The following is a 15,353-nucleotide window of genomic DNA, read 5'->3' on the forward strand; positions in this document are numbered from 1 at the left end:
ATACCGACATTAGACGAGCTGAACCCAGAATTTGCTGACGCCATGATATTCTCAAAATTAGATGCTCGGGCTGGCTATTGGGCTGTGCATCTGGATGAGGAAAGCCAGGATGTGACCACATTCCGCACACCTTTTGGGCGCTGGTGCTTCAATAAATTGCCTTTTGGGTTATGTGTCAGCCAGGATCTGTTCCAGCAAGCCATGGACCGCATACTCGAGCAAGCACCAGGCTGTATTGGTATCTCCGATGATGTGGCAGTATCAGGACGAACTGAAGAGGAGCATGATCGTAATCTTCTGAACCTGATGAAAGCAGCACGAAGAGAGGGTCTGGTTTTCAACTCTTTGAAATGTATCATCAAGACCGACCGTATCAACTTCTTCGGCTCGATCTACAGCAAACAAGGAATCTCACCTGATCCTGGGAAGATCTGCGACATCCGGAAGATGCCGTCACCGCAGGATAAGGAAGACTTGAGCCGATTCATTGGACTGATGAACTATCTGTCACCACATATTCCCCACTTTGCGGATAAAGTGGCACCCCTCCGAGATTTACTGAAGAATGGAGTGCCATTCATGTGGCAGGAAGACCATCAGTTTGCATTTGAGCAACTGAAACAGAGTGTTGATGCAGACGCCTGTCTAACATACTATCATCATGACAAGGAGACAGTTTTGGAAGTAGATGCGTCACAGAAGGGACTGGGTGCATGCCTTTTGCAGGATGACAAGCCTGTTGCTTTTGCATCACGAACTCTGACACCCACTCAGTCTGCATATTCAAACATTGAACGAGAAACCCTGGCCCTTGTTGCTGCCATACAGAAGTTCCATACTTACGTGTTTGGGAAACGCTTCAAGGTATACACAGACCACAAACCATTGGTCATGATCATCAACAAACCGCTTACAAGCGCCCCTCCACGGCTTCAGCGCCTTCTTGTGAAAATCCAAGGCTACGATTTTGATCTGGAGTATAAGGCCGGCCGTGAGATGATGCTATCAGACACGCTGTTGAGGCTACCGAACCCAGAGAACAATCAGGAACTGCAGTTGGACACATGTGTAGATGGTATTGAGCTTCATGAGGTGGATGATCATCATCGATTTGACCTCATTGATTTCAGCTCAAGGAAACAGGACCAACTCAGAGAGTGTGGAAAGGCTGATAGAACCTTTCGAGCATTGCAGCAGGTTGTTCATCGAGGGTCGCCTGCTAGGATTACAGAGCTGCCTGTGGACCTACATCAGTACCTGCCATACCGTGATGAAATTGGTATTTGTGACGGTGTTCTCTTCAAAGGTCGACAGTTACTAATTCCAGAGCAGCTACATAAGGATATCCTCGACCAGCTCCATGAGGCACACATGGGGATCGAAAAGACAAAACGTCTAGCACGCGAATGTGTTTACTGGCCAAGTATATATTTGGACATTGAGAGAGTTGTCAGAACATGTAAGGCATGTCAAGAGAACCAACCAGAACAAAGGCGTGAGGCTATGATAGCTCATGAGATACCAGCGGTACCATGGACAAAGGTAGCCAGTGATATGTGTGAGCTACACGGGCAGACCTACCTCTTGGTGACGGATTATTACACCAAGTACCCCGTTGAGAAGAGAATGGAATACACGACGAGCAGTGCAGTAGCCAAGGTCACATCTGAATGTTTCAGTATGTTCGGCCCACCTCTGGAGGTCATATCGGACAATGGACCTCAATATGTGTGTAAGCCGTACCGTGATAGGTGTACCAAATGGAATGTAAAACACACGACAACATCACCGAGGTATCCACGCAGTAATGGATTGGTTGAGAGACAAGTTCAAACAGTGAAGAACATGATCAAAAAGTGTATTAGATCAGGGAGTGCCATAGATATTGCACTACAACACCAGAGGTGCACACCTGTAGATTCCCACCTCCCAAGTCCAAGAGAAATGCTGTTCAACCGGCCCATACGCACCAACCTACCAAGTCGTCTGTTGGTTCCTGCACAACAAAGGCATCAGGAAATTCAGGAACGATTGAAGGAACGTGGAGACCGGATGGCGAATCAATACAACAGAACGACTTGGCCGCAATTACCTGAATTGGCTATTGGACATCGGGTTCGGATTCTGAACAAGGACACGCACCAATGGTACCCCGGGAAAGTTGTGGCTCACTGTAATGAACCCCGCTCGTATATAGTACAGACGCCTAAAAGGACGCGTCTTCGAAGAACCAGGGCACACTTGCGTTAACTTCATCCACCCGATCGTGGCATCAAGTGGAAGGACGAACCGACCCAACCAACACATCAAAGTCTATCAACTGCTCGACACGTACATTTCAACAACGACGCTTCAGCAATGGAAACAAGCGTTACGCCTAGGTCCCCCGTTGGGGAAGTGATGTGAGTTGACAAAGTGGAACATGCAGAAAACATGCTATGATGTCATATTTCGCTCACAAGGTTCAGACATATATATGGTGGCGGCCGTCCTGGATTTTGACGTGGCGACCAACTGTACAATAGCGGTCTTCCTTATGCCGAGATACACCCACACACCAAATTAGAAGTTGGTACTTCGCTTATCTTTCAAGATATTCTTCTCACAAGATTCAGACATACATGGCGGCGGCCATCTTGGAGTTTGACGTGGCGACCCAATGTTAAACAGCGTGCTTCCGTGTGCCTAGATACACCCACACACCAGATTAGAAGTTGGTACTTCGCTTATTTTTCGAGATATTTCGCTCAAGGTTCAGACATATATATGGTGGCGGCCATCTTGGATTTTGACGTGGCGACCCAATTTTCAACAGCGTTCTTCCTTATGGCGAGATACACCCACACACCAAATTAGAAGTTGGTACTTTGCTTATTTTTCAAGATATTCATCTCACATGTTTCAGACATACATGGCGGTGGCCATCTTGGCTTTTGACGTGGCGACCCGATTTTAAACAGCCTTCTTCCTTGTGCCGAGACACACCCACACACCAGATTAGACGTTGGTACTTCGCTTATTTTTCGAGATATTTCGCTCACAAGGTTCAGACATATATATGGTGGCGGCCATCTTGGATTTTGACGTGGCACCCCAATTTTCAATAGCCTTCTTCCTTGTGCCGAGATACACCCACACACCAGATTAGACGTTGGTACTTCGCTTATTTTTCGAGATATTTCGCTCACAAGTTTCACACATATATATGGTGGCGGCCATCTTGGATTTTGACGTGGCGACCCAATTTTCAGTAGCGTTCGTCCTTATGCCGAGATACACCCACACACCAAATTAGAAGTTGATACTTCGCTTATTTTTCAAGATATTCATCTCAAGGTTCAGACATATATATGGTGGCGGCCATCTTGGATTTTGACGTGGCGACCCAATTTTCAATAGCGTCCTTCCTTATGCCTAGATACACCCACACACCAGATTAGAAGTCGGTACTTCGCTTATTTTTCAAGATATGCAGGTTACAAGGTTCAGACATACATGGCATGAGACATACATGGCGGCGGCCATCTTGGATTTTGACGTGGGTTGCACCCACACACCATATTCGATTGCGGTCCTTCGCTTACGCACGCACGCGCACACGCACGCACGGACGGACGGACGGACGGGCGGAGGGGAAAGCCATAGTCCCCCTTTCGCTCCGCTGAGCGACGGGGGACAACTAACGGCTGCTCCAGCTCCAAGGATGACGAGAGTGCTGAGACAACAAGGCCGGACAACTCTCCGTACTTGACCAGATCAGGCCGTGTGATTCGAAAACCATTGAGATATCGTGATAGTGAATAACGACCACCAGAAATCAGCCCTTGTAATGTTGGTGCAGAGACAATCCGTTGATTGGAATGATTCTGTGTGTTCTCTGTTTTAGCTAATCATACTGAGCAGTAATTACATTTTGGTTAAGAGTTATAACAGTAACCCCAGATCCCATCTATGTGTGGTTCAAGTTGTGTCTGATTGTGTTTATTATTTTGATTTAGTTTAGTAGTGTTTTGTTGCATACAAACATAATAATTTCAATGAAAGGGAGATGTTGTGATTGGTACTGCGTACTGCGTAGTGACGTCTGGGGGCGTGGCTTGAGTGGTTAATGGCGGCTCGTCATGATGGCCGTGTGCTCTGTGAGAGCTTGGTATCGTCTTTAATAAACCACTTGATTGAAGGAGATTCCTGAACTTACTACAACACCCACATTTCCCACAGGGCCTGATGTATAAATTCCTCCAGGGCAACACAAGCAATCACTTTTAACCTCATTAAATTTCAAGTGAAAATTAATGATTGTTTCCAACACATCTGATTCTTCAGCACTTTCACCTATCATCTGCCGATTCTCTAAATTTTACCTTTCAACACCTTTACGTTTTGCTGCTTAGTTCCACGTGAGAGTGACAGCAGTTCCATGTAAAAATGCTCAAGATTTCTCTCCAATTCATGTCCACTTATGACTATTTACTATTATTTTTCACATGGTCTACAATAAAGAGTCCACTTCAACTGAATAGACATCCTATCGTTTCTGTATTTACATGAAGTTAAATGTTCATAATGTAATGATAGATTATTATTACCGGTATATTCTGTAAAAGTTGACCGGCATGCCAGACTGGAGGTGCTCCCACTAATTTCTACATTTGGCTGGCAGAGGCTTTACGACTACAATTGAAGAGGTAGTGGGCTATTTCTAAGCTACAATAATTGCAGATGGCCTTTTGGCATTATTTCATGAGGTTCTGGTGATAAAGTTACCATATACACTTTGCATTGGAGATATACACTTTGCCTGGTGTTGGCTTAGAGGTTAGGGTGCCGGCTTGGGATCCTAGGATCTTGAGTGCGAATCCCGGGCGATTGCTGAATTAACGCCGGGGAGGTTGACTCAGCCTGTCATCCTTCTGAGGTCGGAAACTACCAAAATAATTCTTTCTTCTTTCTATTGGAGAGGGAGTTGTGGGGTGGTGGGTGGGAGATTCAGATTGTTGTGGAAAAGGAAAGGAGTGAAGGAATACCATATTTCATAATTTCCACCATACCGTATATACTTTTGGTGGGTGATTCATCAGTGTGTGCGCCGTCCCTCAGATGGACATCCTGTCTGCCAGCATTAGTTAGTGGACGTTAAATATCCCATGGTGTATTTCACAAAAAGTAGGCAAGTTATCACTGGCACCATTACCAAATTACAAATTCCTGCCAACTACAGTCGAAAGTCAGGCCTGCCCAGTCGGTTCGTGAAAGAAAGAATGGGGCCAACAATGTTTTATGGCCAACCTCAAGGTGGGAATAATTGGGGCTGTTAAAGTAGTCATAGTCATCGATATACTTTGGTATAAATACAGTGCCTTCACAAAGTATTCACACTCCTTGACTTTTTCACATTTCGTTGTGTTACAGTATTAATTTATAATGGGTTGAATTGAGATTTGCTTCGTCACCGATTTACATATAATTCCCCATAATGTCAAAGTGGAATTTGTTTTTTTTAGGAATTTCAACAAAATAATTAAAAATGAAAAGATGAAATATCTCGAGTCATTAAGTATTCAACCCCTTTGCGATGACACTCCAAATTGAGCTCAGGTGCATCCAATTTCCTTTGATCATCCTTGGTATGTCTCGACAACTTGATTGGAGCCTACCTGTGGCCAATTTAATTGATTGGATATGATGTAGAAATAAACACACCTTTCTATGTAAGGTGCCACAGTTGACAGCGCATGTCAAAGCAGAAACTCTACCATGAAGGCCAAGGAACTGTCTGTTAGAATTGTCTGTCCAAGATAGAATTGTGAGGAGGCATAGACCTTGGTAAGGATATAAAACTATTTCTAAAGTGTTGAAAGTTCCCAAGAGCACAGCGAGCTCCATCATTAGGAAATAGAAAAATATGGAACTACCCAGACTCTTCCTATAGCTGGCTGGCTGACTAAACTAAGTAACTGCGCAATAAATATCTTGATCATGGAGATAACCAAGAACCCAATGACCACTCTGACAGAAATAGAGTTCATTGGCTTAGATGAGAGCACTTGCCGGAAGAAGAGCAATCTCTGCAGCATTTCGCAAATGTAGGCTTTATAGGAGAGTGGCCAGATGGAAGCTACTCCTGAGAAAAAGGCACATGATAGCATGCCTGGAGTTTGCAAAAAGGCACGTGAAAGAATGAGAGAATGAGGCAAAAGATTCTGTGATCTGATGAGACGGAAATTAAACTCTTTGGCCTGAATGCAAAGTGCTACGTCTGGTGGAAACCAAGCACAGCTCATCACGCATCTAACACCTTCACTACCGTGAAGCATAGTGGTGGCAGCATCATGCGATGGGGATGCTTTTCAGTGACAGGGACTGGGAGACCAGTAAGGAAAGAGGGAACAATGGATGGAGTCAAATACAGGAAAATCCTTGAGGAGAACCTGCTTCAGAGTGCAAAAGACTTCAGACTGAGGTGAAGATTTACATTCCAACAGGACAATGACCCCAAGCATACAACCAAAGCAACATTGGAATGGCGTTAGAAAAAACCGTGAAAGTCCTTGAGTGGCCCTGTCAAAGCCCAGACTTGAATCCCATTGAGAATCTGTGGAAAGACTTGAAGATTACTGTTCAGTGAAGCCCCCATTCAGCTTGACAGAGCTTGAGCAAATCTGGAAGGAAGAATGGGAGAAACTCTGAAATCCGGATGTGCAAAGCTGATACCGACATATCCAAGAAGACGTGAAGCTGTAATCACTGCCAAAGGTGCTTCTACAAAGTATCGACTCAAGGGGTTGAATACTTATGTAAATTACATATTTCTGTATTTCAATTCCAATAAATTTGTAAAAAAAAAATTCTAAAAACATGTTTTCACTGTCATTATCGGGTATTTTGTGTCGATCAGTGACAAATAATTTAAATTTAATCCATTTTTAATTCAGGCTGTAACAACAAAATGTGAAAAAAAACTCAAGGGGTGTGAATACTTTCTGAAGGCACTGTAGATCCTCCCATGGGGAACAATATTGGGGAGCTGATCAAAACCTTTCGTCTGAGTAAAGATACCCTTTTGAATCCATTCATTTCAACCAGCTCCTTACTTGGAGTTCTTTATAGTGTTGAATAGCCACCTTATGGATAAGTGTCTGCCAACGTATCGGTGTCGGGGAATTTTTTCGTACCAAGTGGATACAACCGGCATAGCAGGGTGACAGGTAGGTGAGACCATCAGCTCCACAGAGTAACTTGGAGGCACTTGACTGGCAGCCACATTTCATGTTGCATGGGGCTTGCTCCCCAATGGGCCACTCACCATAAGACCTGTCATGGATAAAAACAATGAGCAACTTGCACATGATGGAGAGGATAATGTGAAGGGTGGAATTATTATAACCGAACACGTTAAAGATTATAATTTCTCCAAAATACCTAAAAACCAAAAACAATGATCACAACATCATGATTTGAAAATGGTGAAAGCATAACATGTACTTATCAAGAATGTTGCACTCAAAATTTCAAGGCCACATTATTAATGGTGAAGATCATGCACCAATATAATATCTCTAAAAATCTGTTTGTGAGGAAACAACAGTTTGACTGATAAATAAAGGGTTAAACTCTGTGTACTCTCAACCTGGAGTAAAACTGCACCCTGAACATGGAAGACTGAAAACATATCCAGCCGGAAGCATCACATATGCCAAACGACCATATTATTCCACTGAACGTGGTCAAGTCTCTCAATTAATTTTCAGGTCATAATATTTCGAATTTGATTCCGAATGCGAGGTTTGAGTTCTGCATCTGGGCCAAGTGCAGAAGTATAGGTAGCTGGTTTAAGTGCGAGATCACAGTCGGACATCACTAAATATAGCAAAGCAATGTAAAATATTACAGGCCATGGAAGACCAAATTTCCAGGAGTTTTCCAGGACAAAAAGGTTGTTTTCCAGGATCTTTAATACAAATGTTTTATGTAAAAATGACATTGGAATAAACCATGAGAATAAGAATGAAACCCTGTTAGTTTGCTGTTATTCCATATTCCATTGAATATTTCAGTGATTATAGTAGCACCCGCTCCCTTCGGGAGCAGCCTGAGGGAAGAGTGGGGGGAATAGTGGGTGAAGTGGGGCAAATTTATTTTGTGCCGTGGTTAAACAATCCTACCTGACTGCAGCAGTGGCTCGTGTACAGGCAAAAATGTATATGTTGTCTTCCCCCCACCCTCGCAGGCTGCGAGTCTATGCCCATGACATGGGTACTATCAACACGTATGCAAAATTTGGTAGAAATTGGTCCAGCCCTGTTTTTTCCCCATGATGTTCAGACATACACATGCACATACGTGCACACACACAATTAATTGCCTTATTTAATTTTGCAGGATATACAGTATGTATATTGTATACCTACAGACAAATTGTACAAGATTAGCATGTTATGTTATACCACAGAACCATTCCAAGTTGTACCTTTTGCAACATTAATCACCATCTTCTGTCACATGGATTGCTGACATGGAGTAAACTGCAATTAATAATTATTATCCACATTTTTACCCCCGCCGCCAAAGGTGGATGGAGGCTATGTTTTCACTCCTGTCTGTCTGTCCGTCCGTTTGTGAACAGGATATTTCAAAATGTTGTGCACGGATTCGGATGAAATTTGGCGGAGAGGTAGCGTGTATGAGCAGGACGAAATGATTAGATTTTGGTGAAGATCCGGATTCGGATCCGGCTACGAGAAATTTTTAAATGATTCTTCAACATTGGGAGATAGAGCCAAAAACGATACATAGCAGGATATCTCAAAAAGTTATGGACAGATTTGGACGAAACTTGTTGGACAGGTTGTGTGTGTGACAGGGAAGAATCGATTTGATTTTGGTGAAGTTCCTGATCCGGATCCAGCGAGTAGAATTTTTAAAGTGATTTTTCACCATCAAGTGATATGGTCAATCAGGCGGAGGAATGCTCTCTACTGGGTGCCGTTCTAGTATTTCCTGTATTATGCGTTTTTGTTACATTGGATCGCCAGTGTCCTTCATTTATTTATTTCTCTGCCCATTTTCGTGTCTGTCTATCTTTCCTTTGAGGATTCTTCATTTTTGCCGTCCTGTGCTTTCTTATAATGGTGCCTGATGTTGGCTTAGCGGTTAGGGTGCCGGCTTGGGATCCTAGGATCCTCGGTTCGAATCCCGGTCGATCGCTGAATTAACGCCAGGGGGGTTGACTCAGCCTGTCATCCTTCCGAGGTCCGCAAATTGAGTACCAGCTTGCTGGGATGAATGACCACGGTGTGTACGCCGGCTTAGAATAGGTACACCGTATCCCTGCGCATCGTAAGAGGCGACCAAGGGTTGGCGTCAGGAAGGGCATCCGGCCATAAAAACATTGCCTCAAACAGGGAACCATGATTGTCATGGGGCCCACAAGGCAAACTCCTGCTCTAGCGGGGAAAATGGCCTTAAAACGATCATTCTTCTCTATTGTGCTTTCTTATAATAAACGATCCAGTAAAAGCACATTTCGTGCGGTGTCCAGTCATTGCAGACTTTGCACGCAAGAATCCTTTTGGGCACAGCTTTAATGGTAAGTCCCTGGAGGAGATCATGATTGCTCTCTTAAAGAGGCCGGCAGAATTATCAATTCAAAACCTGGCAGATTATTTATATTTGGGCAATTTTCTCCATTTTGCAGGAGTTTCAAGGACTTGGCCAAGTTCCTTTTAGGACTTTCTAGCACTGGAAAATGCTTTTTCATTTTTCCAGGAATTGCACAGATTGTGCGAACCATGTATTAAAATACCCCAAACTTCTCACATTGGAAATCAATAACACATGATCTTTGTTGTCACAAAGACTCAGCTTCCAAAGCGTTTTACAATTTTTATTACACTGTGTTTTTCGGTGGTTAGGTTAAACTGGGTGTCCTATCTGCTTCGGTAGCATTCACTTGTGGATGTTATTGATACAAAAGTGCCTCTTCAAAAACAGTAGGCCATTGTGTGCCAGGATTATTGTCAAACATATTACTACAGCACTCTGAATTTTGCTTGGTTCAGAGGTCAGTGTATCATCGGGGAATAAAGGGTCCACTAGTCGACCGCTCAACTCAGTGCAATTTTCACTGTCATTATCACTCAAAGTAAGGGTTAATAGCACTGATGAGAAGACTTTTATGCTTTTTCCAAAAACAAGTGCATTGTAGAGTGAGAGAGGAAGAGAGAGGGTGCGAGAGAGATGGGGAGATAGAGAGAGGGGAAGATAGGGTGAGAGAGATAGAGAGGGTGAGAGAGATAGAGAGAGGGGAAGATAGAGAGAGGGTGCTAGAAAGAGGGTGAGAGAGATAGAGAGGGTGAGAGAGAGATGGGGGGGGGGGGGGGAGATAGAGAGGGTGGTAGAGACAGAGTGAGAGAGAGGGTGATGGGGAGAGGGAGAGAGAGGGAGAGGGAGAGGGAGAGAGAGGGAGAGGGAGAGGGAGAGGGGGGGGGGGGGGAGACGTGATTTCTAAATCCAATGGTATTCCGTTCCCTTTACAAGGGTATTGATAAAATTAATGTTATTGGCATGCGCCATTGTCTTTTGTTGTACCACTGAACATATACACAAAGAATTAAGTTAAGCACCCCCCCCGTTTTTTTACAACCTCGCACATTACAAGTTTGTTGTCGTCAAAACAGTGTAATATACCCATGATATTGCTATATTTTCTGGAGAAGTGATATTATGGTCACATAAAAACATAACAATCATGCCGTTTTCAATATTTTATTCTGAATAATTTAAGGTGAAATTTTTTGGGAATTTTAGGCATATTTTCACCTCAATTTAAGTATGGAGCTATAGGTCCATCACGGACAGTGTGGATGACGTTTATGTTTTCTAACGTACAGTCATTGTTCTGAGAAGACCTCTAGCGATCTTTGCGTCAATAACGTGTGTAGGACCCACGTGATCGGATCACTGACTCAACCCTACGTCTCATAGACCCTGTAAGCCGTCGTATGCGTTGCTGTGGCAGGTTGTTCCATTCCCGATGTAATGCACGTTCCAATTCATCCAGATTGGCTATTGGAGGGACCATCTTCGCAATTTGTCGTCCCAACATGTCCCAAACGTGCTCGAGGGGGTTCAACCTGCCACAGCAACGCATACGACGGCTTACAGGGTCTATGAGACGTAGGGTTGAGTCAGTGATCCGATCACGTGGGTCCTACACACGTTATTGACGCAAAGATCGCTAGAGGTCTTCTCAGAACAATGACTGTACGTTAGAAAACATAAACGTCATCCACACTGTCCGTGATGGACCTATAGCTCCATACTTAAATTGAGGTGAAAATATGCCTAAAATTCCCAAAAAATTTCACCTTAAATTATTCAGAATAAAATATTGAAAACGGCATGATTGTTATGTTTTTATGTGACCATAATATCACTTCTCCAGAAAATATAGCAATATCATGGGTATATTACACTGTTTTGACGACAACAAACTTGTAATGTGCGAGGTTGTAAAAAAACGGGGGGGGGGGGGGGTGCTTAACTTAATTCTTTGTGTATACATGGAGTTGATTATTTTGGACAAACTTTGATAATTGCTGTCTATCATTGTTCTATCACAGTTTCTTCCATGTTGTACAACAACAAATTCGTTTTTTTGTTCTCTTCCTGATGCTTCTCTGGAATTGAAATTCCAGATAAGGTAATGTCATCGTGCACTGTCCTTCCGTCACCTTTTTTGACTTTACCGGCCAAACCGCTGGGCCGATCAGACTGAAATTTGGCAGCAAGGTTCTGCTCATGACTGGTAATGGGGATTGCAAAGCCCGTTTCAGTCAACATGACCAGAGTTGTGTCAAAATGACGGACGCGTAATATTCCTTCAAAAACATTGTTCTTCAGACCCACCAGTCAGAATGCTACCAAATTTGGGTTACAACATTAGGCCAGAGCCCGGATAAGCTACAGATCCAGTGGTCCTATTTTTAGCTTATCTGGAATTGGAATTCCAGATAAGGTATTGTCATTTTGCGCTGTCCATCCATCTGTCACGTATTTTGACTTTTCCAGCCAAACCGCTGGGCCGATCAAGCTGAAATTTGGCAACAAGGTTGCACTCCTGACTGGTAACGGGGATTGCCATGCTCGTTCCGGCCACATGACCGGAAGTGTGTCAAAATTGCCGACTTACTAAAAATCGATTTGATATTTCACATGTCCAAGCTGGCCTCCAAAGCCAGTCGCCGACTGGGCATCCTCCGTCGTGCGAAGTCCTTCCTTGGCACACCTGAGCTCCTCACCACATACAAGGCTTTCATCCACAGCTCAATGGAATACTGTTCCCCACTCTGGGCTGGTGCTCCTGCCTCACACCTAGCTCGGCTTCACGCTGTTGAAACCAAAGCTTTCAGAATCATTGGAATCTCCCGCAATGAAGCTAACTCCGAGGGCCTTTCTCTCTCTCACCGCAGGCAGGTTGGTGGTGTTTCTGTCTTCTAGCGACTCCTATCCGGCCTAGCTCCCAAGCTCTATCTGTGCTCTGTCCCCCAAATATTCCTACAGGTTTCACAAGATCTGCCAGCAACCCTCTTATGGTGAAATTGCCAAAATCAAGACTCTCTGCTCACCTTCACTCTTTCATTCCTCTTTTCTCCCGCCTCTGGAACAAACTCCCTCACTCTCTTCAATCCCACTCCTCCCTCCAGGTCTTTAAAACAGCTGTTCACCACCATCTCTTATCTTCCCCCATCCAAAACCCTGATCTCTTCTACCGCCGTTAATTCACCCCAAATCCACTTTTTGGGGGGAAATATCCACTTTTTTCTTTTCTGGAAGTTCCAGCAGTGTCCATGTGTTTATACTTTCCCACCTCCCCGCCTTCCCATGCCTCCTCCCCCAAGCCCTCTCCCTCCCACAGATCTTCCGTTGTCCCTGTTCTCTGCTGTTGTACTTGTGTGCTTCCCTCTCTCTCCTCATCTTGTCTCCCGCTCCCTTTTTTGTATGTTTTGTGTGTCCGTTTTTTTTGTGATTGATGTTAGCTCTTACACGAGCCTCGATCTTATATACAAAAATAAAAAAATCAAAATTCCTTCAAAAATGTTTTTCTCCAGACCCACCAGTCAGAATACTACCAAATTTGGGTTACAACATTAGGATAGGGTCCCGATGTTAAATTGTGGAGGCCGTGCCGATCACGTGAAGAGAAGTGTATCATAATGACCGCTTTAATCAATTTTTTTTAAATTGCGTAAATTCCTTCAAAAATCTTTTTCGCCAGACCGACCAATCAGAATGCAACAAAATTTGGGTAACGACATTAGACCAGGGCCCAGATAAGCTACAGGCACAGTGGTCCTATTTTATTATACCTGTTTGATATTTAATCAAGTACATGTGTGACTGGTTCATTAAATGTTGCAGTACATTGGGAAGACATTTTAAAAATATGGCTCAGTAATATGTTTCCATATAATGGTAAGACAAAGATTCCAAGGTACAAAGACAAGTACTCACAGATTGTAGACAGTGGGGTAGTGACTGTTGAGGCCCGCCACTGAGCCTGTTCCACAGCCCAAAGTGATCAATGGAGTCATAATGCTGATGGAAAGTATGCTGGCAATGATGGTGAAACGAGAAGCACTCAATGAGCTCAGAGAGAACCAGCGCATAAGCCCACCACCCAGAAATATGCCCAAACAAGCACAGGGCACCACTGCCAGGCCTAGGGCACAATGCATGAGTGGAAAGGTATAAGGTGAATCCTTTGTTGGTGTAAAGGCACAAGGTGATGAGTTGGTGCAGCATTGTGTCACAGTGCACAGTCCTTGTACACAACATGTAAGCTGTGCTTTCAGACATATAAAAGGTTTTCACATGGAGTAGAAGAGAACAGGGTAGTCTGGACCTGGACTGGATAGTTCAATATTTTCCCAATATGCGACTTTCTAAATGACATAATCCACCCCAAAATGCTCTGCGCACATGCGCATAAACCCCTGGCAAGGCCAGCGGGGCTGCTGAACGTATATCGTGCATGGCAGATAAGCATTGGAACATAAAATGGCTCACAAAGCTTTTGAAAGAAGCCAAAAATACTTGGGCAAGTATCTGTGGGAAAGGGGTGTGCCTCGCAACAACAAAATATCTGGAGAAACTTCTGATCAACTCACCCAAAAAGTTTATATCTCGCAGCCCTTGCAGCAAAAACTAATGATGTGGTCCCCTACAAGGACTACGGATTGGCTGTGGACGAGCACGTTCTATGAAGAGACTCTGGAGCGGGAGAGGGGGGAAGTTGGGGTGGGGGGTAATTGCCCCTCCTGCCTTTTTTCAGGAGGGGCAGAAAGCCCCTTATCACCTGGATTCCCGTGAAGGTCTGATGACATTGCTGAAATGACAGAGATTTCTGAAATGTATCATTTGTACCTTGCGGAAACATGGGAACCTCATGTGAGCATGGCCGGCTTGTTGATGTCTTTAATGGAGTCTGCAATAGGAAGGCCGATGCCGTCATTACCAACATTCATGGAAGGCAGCGTATCTGGTTTAGTTGTGTATTAATACTGATGGGATAGTCATATCTGGGGCTTGTCAATGCACAGGGCAAGTTTAAAATGACGGTATTCACTATTAATCATGTTTGGGAGTAGTGGGGAGTGGGTGAGCAGTGTATGGGCTGTGAGGGCTGTATACATATATATATATATATATATATATATATATATATATATATACAGTATATATATATATATATACATATATATATATATATATATATATATATATATACAGTATATATATATATATATACATATATATATATATATATATATATATATATATATATATATATATATATATATATATATATATATATATAATCGGGAGATTGAATAAGACGCGGACGTAGCTTCAGGGCTTCGATCTTTAATTCGACAAGCTTTCGACCAACAAAGGTCTTCTTCTGAGTCGGCCCCAAGTTCAACGGAAGGGCCGACTTGGGGCCGACTCAGAAGAAGACCTTTGTTGGTCGAAAGCTTGTCGAATTAAAGATCGAAGCCCTGAAGCTACGTCCGCGTCTTATTCAATCTCCCGATTATTTATTCAATGCAAATGAGACGCCCTGCTCGTACTGTGGAGTTTCTACTATTTCTCACAGTTATATATATATATATATATATATATATATATATATATATGATAAATGAATATATGGCCATAGGATAGATTATACTAGATTTTTGCATATATTGGGGCAAAAGGAGAAGTTTCCATCTGTCCGTCTATGTGTTGTCGTGTGTTGTCGTGTGTTGTCGTGTGTGTGTGTGTGTGTGTGTTATATCCATCGTCAC

At 43.5% G+C, this 15,353-nt stretch overlaps 1 protein-coding gene across 1 annotated transcript in view; it reads right to left on the reverse strand.

The window, feature by feature from the left end:
* Positions 1-15,353, reverse strand: part of SLCO3A1 (solute carrier organic anion transporter family member 3A1) — a 152,218-nt gene that overhangs the window by 34,816 nt on the left and 102,049 nt on the right. Inside the window, exons 7-8 of the mRNA XM_068121977.2 lie at positions 13,516-13,723; positions 7,176-7,314 (exon numbers count right to left, since the gene is read on the reverse strand). Of these exons, the coding sequence (XP_067978078.2) occupies positions 7,176-7,314; positions 13,516-13,723 (347 nt within the window). The remainder of the gene's footprint in view (positions 1-7,175; positions 7,315-13,515; positions 13,724-15,353) is intronic.

Source organism: Myxine glutinosa, chromosome 7 (assembly GCF_964187855.1).
Source record: "Myxine glutinosa chromosome 7, kmMyxGlut1.1, whole genome shotgun sequence".
In the NCBI taxonomy this organism is placed as follows: Eukaryota; Metazoa; Chordata; class Myxini; order Myxiniformes; family Myxinidae; genus Myxine; species Myxine glutinosa.